Source organism: Brachionichthys hirsutus, chromosome 24 (assembly GCF_040956055.1).
Source record: "Brachionichthys hirsutus isolate HB-005 chromosome 24, CSIRO-AGI_Bhir_v1, whole genome shotgun sequence".
NCBI classification, from domain to species: domain Eukaryota; kingdom Metazoa; phylum Chordata; class Actinopteri; order Lophiiformes; family Brachionichthyidae; genus Brachionichthys; species Brachionichthys hirsutus.
The window spans coordinates 3,891,113-3,901,269 of NC_090920.1; the positions used below are offsets into that span (position 1 = coordinate 3,891,113).

The 10,157-nt window shown below is 53.5% G+C and overlaps 1 protein-coding gene across 1 annotated transcript; it reads left to right on the forward strand.

Annotated features, from left to right (window-relative positions):
* Window positions 1–995: 995 nt before the first annotated feature.
* LOC137911858 (A disintegrin and metalloproteinase with thrombospondin motifs 5) lies at window positions 996–9,670 on the forward strand. The gene is made up of 10 exons (XM_068756202.1): window positions 996–2,012; window positions 6,185–6,317; window positions 6,412–6,579; window positions 7,025–7,308; window positions 8,138–8,321; window positions 8,407–8,582; window positions 8,666–8,841; window positions 8,979–9,310; window positions 9,343–9,405; window positions 9,494–9,670. The coding sequence occupies exons 1-10, from the start codon at window positions 996–998 to the stop codon at window positions 9,658–9,660; spliced, it is 2,700 nt and encodes an 899-aa protein (XP_068612303.1). The 3' UTR covers window positions 9,661–9,670.
* The last annotated feature ends 487 nt before the right edge of the window (window positions 9,671–10,157 follow it).

A 10,157-nucleotide genomic window follows, 5' to 3' on the forward strand; every position in this document is an offset into this window, starting at 1 on the left:
TAATATGTAGCATGTCTTGATAACCCTGCAGCATCACCGCAGCGTTTTCCTGGGGGCTTATCCCTCAGGGGGGGGGGCGGTGGGATTTGACGAGGGCAGCCAGGCACAGCATGCTCCTCTTTTTGGCCGCCCACTCCCTGGATGCTTCCCTGCATGCACCGGGACACGCTGCCCACACTGCTCGGTCGCATGGGAGCAGCTGCGGATTAAGGAGAGCTGGCTCGGGCTGGCACCGTTTATTTGTGCCGGGCCGAGGGGGGGGGCAACCCTCCACCTCTGGGGTGTGCAAAGGTATCTGTTAGAAGGAAGTTCTGACTCTCTGCTTATTTGCTGAGTCACCTATAAGAGTGTTTTTGAACTCTGGAGAGGCCTTTCGGCACACGAGCACGACATCCGTGCAAGTCCAGCACCCCCCCCCCCAAAGGTACAGTAAACACGCAAGACTATAAATTATCTATCCGCCTCTACAGTTTGTCAAAACGCTTTCAGTCGTCAATTATTAAAGGAGTCGAAGTAAAAGTGTAAAAATAACGGCCTTTAATGGAGACCAGTTGAAATGGGCTTTGCTTGTTCCTTTATTCATCCATTCATCCGTTCATCCACTCATTCATGCAGTCTGTTTGACTCGGTGCTTTTGATGGGCAGGATCCTCTCCTCCTCCACTTGACTCAGAATAGAGGGAGGGATAGAGAGAGGAGAGAGAGAGGGGGGGGGGGGGGGTGATTGAGCGCAAAGGGGGCAGGACGTTTCTCCGGAGTCCTGTTAAGAGGAAACTTTGTGTTTGTGTTCTCCAAGTTCAGCTCCGCGTCTCCTCCTCTCTGCTCCTCTCTGCTCCTCTCTGCTCCTCAATGGTTCTCCTGGCTCTCCTCTCCGTCACCCCTGCGCGTGTTTTCATGGATGATTTGGGCACCGGGAGGATGCGCTTCAGGGAGGAACCATTGCTCCAGGTTGTTTCCGTGGATGCGTCGGCGCGCCTCGGGTGGGAATGAGCGATGATGCGGCTCCTCGCGGCTCTGCTGTTGCTGTGCGTCGTGGAGTTCGGGCCGGGAGCCGGACGCGCTCCCTTCCAGGGGTTCTACCTTCCACCTGCGAACGGGTCGCGTCTCGCGCCTGCGCGGAGGACAGACGGGCTCGTGCGGACCATTGACCGGATTTACCACGGGGGAGGGAAGGTGGGCTACCTGGTGTACCTGGACGGGGGCCGCTTCCAGCTGGACATGGAGCGGGACGCGTCGCTGCTGTCGCATCAGTCCAGCGCCCAGTACGTGCGCGCTATGATGGGGGGGAGCTCGGCGGCTTCGCCCCGGGACTGCGTGTACCGCGGCACCGTGGACTCCAGCCCGGAGTCCCTGGCGGTGTTAAACCTCTGCCGGGGGGGTCTCGAGGGATTCTTCGCCGTGAACCGTGCGCGTTACACCATCACACCTATCATCAGGGCCAAAGGACACGAGAACGACGTGCGCGCTCTGCAGGACAAGGACGCGGATAGCGCGCTCCATGTTTTCACGCGTGAGAGTTTCACTTTTGAGGCCATGCGCGAGGCGCGCGAGAGCTGCGGGACGCGCGAGGGGCGCGGAGGACGCGGGGATGCGGTGGGGACACGCCATCACGGAGCACGGGAGCCAGCTGAGCACGGCGCACGCGGACGGACACGGTGGCGCAGGCGTGCCAAAGCGCGTGAGCCGCGGCGCAAGAGGTCTGTCTCGCGCGCCAGGCACGTGGAGCTGCTCCTGGTGGCCGACGAAACCATGGCCAAGAAATACGGCAAGGACCTGAAGCACTACCTCCTCACGCTGGCCTCCATCGCCTCCAAGCTGTACGGGCACGCCAGCATCGAGAACCCCATCCGGCTGTCGGTGGTCCGCGCGCTCACGGTCACGGAGACGGGGCTCCACGTGTCCACGAACGCGGCCGTGACGCTGAAAAGCTTCTGCAAGTGGCAGAACCAGCAGAACGCGCTGGACGACGATGAGCAGCAGCACCACGACGCCGCCATCCTCTTCACCAGGCAGGTAAACGAGCCCCCCCGTGACGTCACGCGTCGTCCCCCCACTGTCCTCACCAGGCAGGTAAACGAGCCCCCCCCGTCACGCCCCCCCCCCCCCGCTGTCCTCACCAGGCAGGTAAACGAGCCCCCCCGTGACGTCACGCGTCGTCCCCTCACTGTCCTCACCAGGCAGGTAAACGAGCCCCCCGTGACGTCACGCGTCGTCCCCCCACTGTCCTCACCAGGCAGGTAAACGAGCCCCCCCGTGACGTCACGCGTCCCCCCCCCCCCCACTGTCACGGAGGGGAGGCAGCCCAGCTGGGACGGTTTGTTTTGATGGTCGCGCTTGGCCGATCAATCCCTGAAGGTGTTTTAGTGGAAATAGAGGCAGGTCACTTTTTAATATTTTCAAACGTTTAATTCAAGGTTGAACTTGCATATAAAGTATTTCGTTGTTTTGCCCATTCAGACAGAGAGAGAGAGAGAGAGCGTATTATCCTGCAGGCAGTCGTCCCAACCTCACAGTTTCTAAACCCCCCCCCCCCATCTCTCTCATCACCCCAGTCTGCACATTTCTTTTCCAGCGTCTGTCAGCTGGGACTGTCAGAAAAACAAACACACCCGCCCTGGGAGAAGCAACCACACTCGTTCATGCCTCCCCCTTTCTCTCTCTTCGGTAAAGCTTCGCAGCAGAGGCGGATCGACGTGCATTTTTCACCTCTCCGGGCGTGGCTGTGGCCGGCGGTTAGCTCCAGCTGGCGTGTCGGATATCTCGCCCCACATCGCAATGTTTTCAGCTCACGCAGAGTCTTGTCCTGGCTCGGCGGTGGGGCCAAGAAATGGAGGCCTTGCCTCGGATCTCCTGGCACCGGTGGCACGGCGGTGCCGTCATGCATTGGCAAGGCAGCCCGTAGTAAATACCTGGGTCAGCAAGCTCGCAGAGTGACTCGCTTCCTGCCTTGTGGCTCCTTCCTAACCGAGTAGCCCGGCCAGAAGAATTGGGCTTTGGGTTTGGAGTGGAAACGCAAAGGAAACTAATGGAACGTTCCCAGTTTATCAACTGGGATCGTTTCTCTATTCTTCTTGGGCTTTGATCCTTTTAAAGTATTCCACGACAAGAACCTTTCCACTCTCGGCATCTTTCCATTCGTTTAAGATCCACGGTTCAGAAAATATAATTCCATCCTTATTTGAGAGACCTTTCATACATAAAACTGAGTTTCCAAAGTTTCCGTGTGACCTTGGCTTTCGTATTCTGAGGGGAAAACGTTTCCAGAAGCTCGAACTTAAGCCTCCCGGATTGTGCTGCCGCCGTAACCATCTTGGTGCCGCTTTCCAGCCACACCTGTTGCAGCACTTGTATTATTCCTCACACCTTTCTCTCCTGATGCTGCAGATGTCACCTGTCAGCAGCAGAGGCAGGTGTTCCCGCCCCCCGTTAACACATCTGGGAAGCATGCAGAACAAGACTTGAGTTGTAGTTCATGACTTTAAAAAGCTAAAGAATGCAGCAGCCGCCTTTCTTTGACCTTGACCTTTGACCCTTTGAACTCTAGGGAACCTGAACATTGCAGGCTCCCTATGGAAGTGGACTTTCAGAACATCCTTGACGAATGTTGCAGCCGTTGTGTCAAAAAGAAAAGAAGTGTGGAAGATGGCCTGATTTAAATTCTTTGGAAGAACAAATAATTCATTCCGACATCAATCTTTAAAACGAAGCGGTGGTCAGAAACTATTTCCATCCAGGACTGCATGTCGTCGTTTTTTTTTTTTTTACAAACAGGATATATGGCCTTTGAGATTTTCCACTGACAGAATGCCACGAATGAAATCTGGCCCAGGTTTGGAAATGAAGAGAAAGGAGGCGGAGCCACGAGGAGTCGGGATGTGGTGGACATTTTCAGGAGAGAAAAGGTTGTAGCGTCGGTGGAAAGTTAAAAAGGGTAGACAAACAACATATTAATAAATGGCCTCTTCCAGTAGGTCCTGATGGGACTAGAACTGAAGCTTACTGAAGTCTGACCGGCCCATTGTTCCCCGACGGGGGCGGGGGCAGCGGCAGGACTTCACAGGGTTGGATGGGGCTTGTCTCTTTGTGGCGATGTCCAATTACTCCGACGCCCCGAGCCCACAGTGAGCTGACCCGTGTGGCCGTGTCACCCTTCCCCACACACACACCGGCACCGGAACGAAACAACGGGCGCATTGAGGGGACGCGGGTCGGTTCTGACGGTGTGTTTGTGTACGTGGGAACGTTCAGCGTTACGCATGGATGTGAGCTGGGATGCGACACAAAGCCCTACTGTAAACCAGAGAACATGCGTGTGCTTTATTGCTGCTGTTGTAGCAGCGGGGCAAATATTTTGGGGGGGGGCAATTAAATATCTGCCCAGAAGCAATCCTGACCGACGAACGGCTGCGTTGAAGATCATCTTTAATATTATGTCATTAGAATCTACGATGGAACTGATGAGAGTTGTGAGTCCAGGATCTAAATGTTTTGGCGACGCTTCAATCCATTTGTTCTTCGGATAAAGTCGGTGGACCGGACGGACACGTACGATCATTCCCCGGAAGGTTTCCATTAATTTTGACAGCTAGGGAAGTGAGGCTGCTTAAAACGTCATCAGAGTGGGGGTTGAGATATCACGTGACGAGCGCTCATCGGTTATTGGTCGATCATTATTAATCAGTCTGATCAACAGTCAAAGTGCACATCGTGATCTGGACTCGCTCTGGACTCGTTCTTCTGGAGCGTTAGTGTGTGAGTGTGTGTGTGTGTGTGCGTGTTGGACTGCTGGCTGCTTGTTTAACACAACCCCTGGCTTATTTCGCCATTGGTTTTGTAACACACACACACACACACACACACACGCACGCACGCGGTTCTGATCGCCTCCTGACCTCCACAACCAGCTTTCCACCTGTTCTCTTATTATTCCTGCCAGTATTTCTGTTCCTGCTCATTCTCTCAGTTCTTCTCTTTAATTTCCTGCAGCCCCCCCCCCACCCTACCCCGCCCACACTCCAAGAGTCTGACTCCCTCTTTATTATGTGTGCGAGCAGCCCTTGGATTAGATTTGGGGAGAGGCTTGGCAGAGGGGAGGGGTAGATAAGTTTTGGGTCATTTCCGTTGCTTTTCACGGGCCACGTTTTGGATTCTAATGGGGGTTCATGTTCACCCATGCGTTTCTTTATACGGCGTGCGAGCGAATGCCATGTGCACGGGCAGGGCTGAGACAAAAACAGTGGTGAACGGGAGGGGTGTGAATGAATAAATAAATGAAAGTGGAGGGGGGGGGGGGGTGGGAAACAGACGTGCTGAACATTCCCTCTCTCCTCCATAGGTTTTATCTGGATGTGGAAACGGTTTGAAACAGTTCAGCCCGGTTTGGCTCTGAGCAGCATCCGTCCGGTCGGTGTGGCGGACGGGCCTTTTGTTTCAGTCCTGCGTCGTCGTGCACGTCTGACTGGACTTGCGTGTGTGTGTGTGTGGCGTGCATTGATTGTGCGTGAAGCGAGCCGGTCACGTGCGAACGCAGAACACATGGCAACTTGTTCCACATAAACAGATTTTCCTGGAACGGCCACACGCACACACGGTGCCTTAGCAGGCCTGTCAGCGCCACTTAGCATGACAGTGCGTCCTCCCCAGTGTGTGTGTGTGTGTGTGTGTGTTGTACGTCTGTGCCCTGAATGCACGTTCTGTTCTGCCGTGCATGCGTGCTGCGATTGACTGATTGATCTCTGCGCCCAGCAGGGCCGAGGCCTCATCTGCATGGATCGGCACCGCGTGATGCAACAAGCTTCTACCGGGAAGGTCCGGAAATGGGGGGGGGGGGGTGTTAGATACGGTTTGTTACCTCCACTCAGGAGGTTGTCTTTGAAGGCATTTGGCTATTTGTTAGCAGGATTATGGAGAAGCTGCTGGATGGAACTTGGGCTGTGCTCTCCGAGTGCCTTTCTAGTTTCAGATTAGAATTGGATCTGATTTGAGGCGTTGATCCGAGAGAACCGTGAAAAAAAGTTGGAACAAAAAGGAGTCGGAGCCTCCAATAAATGAAATCCCTGAAGACACGCATCACAAATATCCATCCTTCATGGAGAAGTTTTGCTGCTTGTCCATTTGAGTTGATTTGAGAGTAAGGCTGACCGTTGAACTTTATGAATGAACCTTTTCGTGCTTCCCTTGTCCAGGACCTCTGTGGCCACCACTCCTGTGACACCCTCGGCATGGCGGACGTCGGCACCATCTGCTCTCCAGAGAGAAGCTGCGCCGTCATCGAGGACGACGGTCTCCACGCTGCCTTTACTGTCGCTCATGAGATTGGTAGGCGTGGACACACACACACACACACACACACACACACGTGTTTTCTCTTCCTCGACTCTCATCCAAACATTGCGTTCTCCTCCCTTCACAGGTCACCTGCTCGGTCTGTCCCACGACGACTCAAAGTTCTGCGAGGAACGCTACGGCGTGAACAGCGACAAGCGGCTCATGTCCTCCATCCTCACCTCCATCGACTCCTCCAAACCCTGGAGCCGGTGCACCTCGGCTACCATCACCGACTTCTTTGATGACGGCAATGGTGAGTGAGCGAGACACGATCAAAGAAAAAGAAATGGCCGGTGGTTTGCTTTTAAGACACATCTGTAGTTTTTTTATGAGAGGGGACTTTTCCAAGCCAGTACAAGTGCTATTTTCTTCACCAATAAATTGCAACCATCGCAATTCTCCCATGATGCCTATAGCTGAGAGCTGTTTACCAAGAAATCCTGGTTATTGGTGTTATTTATAACGTTATTGCCGACTTTTATGCAGCAGCAGAGCAAGCACAGGCATGAATTCAAGAGCTTCATCTTCATAATTTCATTCATAAAAACCATGATGCATTGCAAATTGAGGTTTTGCAAACATCTTCCAGCGTCTTGCATGTAGCAACAGCATTTTTAATGCTATCCGCGACTCCTGCACTTTAAGTTCGTCCCTATCATCAATAGGTTAAAATATATTTCTACATTTCTTTATTTCAGCCGAATGTCTCCTAGACGTTCCTCGCCAGCCCCTCTTGGGCCCGGAGGAGCTCCCGGGACAGAGCTACGACGCCGTCCGCCAATGTCGCCTCGCCTTCGGCCCCGAGTACACAGTCTGCCCTGGAATGGACGTGTGTTCTCGGCTCTGGTGCGCCGTGATTCGCAAGGGACAGATGGTGTGTCTGACCAAGAAGCTGCCAGCCGTGGAGGGAACGCCCTGCGGGAAGGGACGCATTTGTCTGCAGGGAAAGTGTGTGGACAAGACCCGGAAAAGACACTACTCGGTAAGAGGGGTGGACGAAACCCAAGGGAGAATACAAAAAATCCAATTATAGTTCATCAAGGGATATTTTGGGCACTTATTTTCACACATCTGCAGTTTGTGAGAAAGGAATAGAGGAAGTAGAAAGGGAGAGAAACGCCACGTGGAATGAGACTTCATTGTGTTATTTATGCCTCCACTGATCTGTTTCATCTGTTCTCGTGGCCTGGAATGAACATATCTGTTTATGGGATGCTGTTGATAGAGTGAGTGTTGTAGGAGAAAGAGGGAAAGTGAAAAAGAAGGGAGGGAGTCTTTTCTTCGTGTTTATTGGTCACATGACTTTTGATGACTGAGTCCTTGGCAGAAGAATCTGCGAGTGGGTCCAGCCCAGATTCTGACATGCTTGGTTTTCACTGCCTCGCATGACGACCGGTTTATGAAGCCGCTCCGCTTCGCTCTTCAGAATCCTTTCAACTCCGATTGCAAATTAAGTGGCCTTTACTGTGGAAAGATGAAATCCAGTAACAGAGTCAGACTCAGTCGTATAACTAAATGGAAAAGCTATTTCCGAAGAGGCTTAACAGAACTTGGAGGTTAGAAAATCATAAAATGTTAAATGCTACTTATCTGGTCATTTTTTAATCTTTTTATGACTCCTGGAGGACTGGTTGGAAACTCCTTTCCTGAATTCAGCCTGTTTTTCACGTCACAACTCTGACTTCCAACGTGTCGCCGCTTTATCTCCTCCCTTCTTCTCGTTCTTTTCATCCCGCTCCTACTACTCTGTGATTTGTCCACTGCCTTTAATCTTCCCTCTCCTCTTCACTCCACTTCTCCCTCTAAAAAAGGCATCCAACCACGGCAGCTGGAGTTCCTGGGGTTCTTGGGGCGCATGTTCCCGGACATGTGGCGGCGGGGTGCAGTTTGCTCAACGCCTGTGCAACAACCCGCCGCCACGGAACAACGGGCGCTACTGCACGGGCAAGAGAGCCATCTATCGCTCCTGCAGCGTCACGCCATGTCCGACGTCAAGTGAGCGCGACAACCGACACGTTCATGATTGTGATGGCACAGGTTATCCTTTGCTCATCATTCAAACTGTGGAACTTTTCTCCAGATAAGAGTTTCCGGCAGGAACAATGCGAGGTGCGCAACGGCCCCCAGACCGATCCTAAAGGGGTGAAGACCTTTGTTGAATGGGTGCCCAAGTACGCAGGGGTCCTCCTTAAAGATGTGTGCAAGCTGACCTGCAGAGCGAAAGGAACCGGGTACTATGTGGTGTTCTCTCAGAGGGTGCGTTACTTAAAAAGCTGCGGCGTATTCAGCGGAACACAAGCGTGGATGACGACGTTGATTTGGTGGCTGTTTGACTTCAGGTGGTCGACGGGACGGAGTGTCGTCCTTACAGCAGCTCGGCGTGCGTGAAAGGCAAATGTGTGCGGACAGGATGCGACGGCATCATCGGCTCCAAGCTGCAGTTCGACAAATGCGGTATCTGCGGAGGCGACGGCAAGGGATGCATACGAGTTGTGGGCAACTTCACCAAGAGGAGGTGAGAATAACTGTGAATTGTCTTTATGGGATGGAAACGGCTTAAAAGCGAGGGCCTACCAGGAAGGAATGAGAAACGGCGTTTGTGTTTTTCTATTTTACACAATCTCGTCTCCTACCTTCCTCCTTGCCAAACAGTAAGGGCTACACTGACGTGGTGAAGATCCCTGCAGGCTCCACCCACATCAAGGTTCGTCAGCACAAGGCCAAGGACCAGACCCGCTACACCGCCTACCTGGCCCTCCGGCGCCCCAATGGCGAGTACCTCCTAAACGGCAAGTTTATGATCTCCACCTCCGAGACCATCGTCCCCCTCAACGGCTCCGTGCTGAACTACAGTGGCTGGAGCCAAAGGGATGAGTGGCTTCACAGCATGGGTCCCGGGGCCCTCCAGGAGCCCTTGGTAGTCCAGATTCTAGCAACAGATGGCAAAAAGCTTCTGGATGTCCGTTATAGCTTCTTCATGCACCGTCGGGTAGCCCCGGCTCATCCGTCAGCTCAGCTCATCCCCAGCCCAAAGTCAACCCACGCGCCACGCACGACAGCAGTCTCAGCCACGGCGAGAGCCAGAACCACCACTACGCCTTCCTCTGCACCGCCTGCCACGGCCCCGGGGCCACCAACGGCCTCAGGTCCCCCCACTCCACCCCCAGGTCCCCAGTGGGTAACAGGGTCCTGGATGACCTGCACCAGGACTTGTGACACTGGTTGGCAGAGCCGGACGGTGCAGTGCAAGGACCGGGACGGGAAACTGTCCAAGGGCTGCACGCTAAGCTCTCGTCCCTCTGCGTTCAGACACTGTCTGGTTCACAAATGTTGAGACGGGAGAACACAATGGAAGCAATTCAGTCTCTACGTCTGATAGAAGTGATAGTCCTGGACAGACTGTGGACCAGCGAGATTGAGACTTAGGACCTTCAAAAGGACTGTGAATGTTAGTCGTAAATACCTGCAGCAGACGCAGGAACTCGCTCAGATGTATAGAGGCAGACTTCCATGGATTTACCTGACTATGTGCCAGATGGATGCCCTGGAATGATTGTGGCTCTGCAGAGCACGACTCGAATGGAGGACATTCTCCGTATGGTGATGAGGATGGCCCTGGCATACCCGAAAGACTTGAAATGCATGTCCTTTCCACATGGACACTAACTGATTGTCTTTACTTGTGTCGCCGAGCCCTGGAAGCTACGTGTGTGTCGCCCTGTAATGGCATGCTTGTGTTTTTACTGCTATTCCATGTGTTCTAATCACTGTGGGGCTTCGGAAGTTACGCCTCTTTGTCTTTCGTCTTGTGTGTCCGAGACAAGAGCCCCA

Bases quoted from the DNA above. Each gene is read 5' to 3' on its own strand.
- LOC137911858 (XM_068756202.1), top strand. From the start codon at position 996: ATGCGGCTCCTCGCGGCTCTGCTGTTGCTGTGCGTCGTGGAGTTCGGG. The intron at 6,580-7,024 runs GTGAGTGAGCGA...TCTTTATTTCAG, and splicing joins CTTCTTTGATGACGGCAATG to CCGAATGTCTCCTAGACGTT. The intron at 8,583-8,665 runs GTGCGTTACTTA...GTTTGACTTCAG, and splicing joins ATGTGGTGTTCTCTCAGAGG to GTGGTCGACGGGACGGAGTG.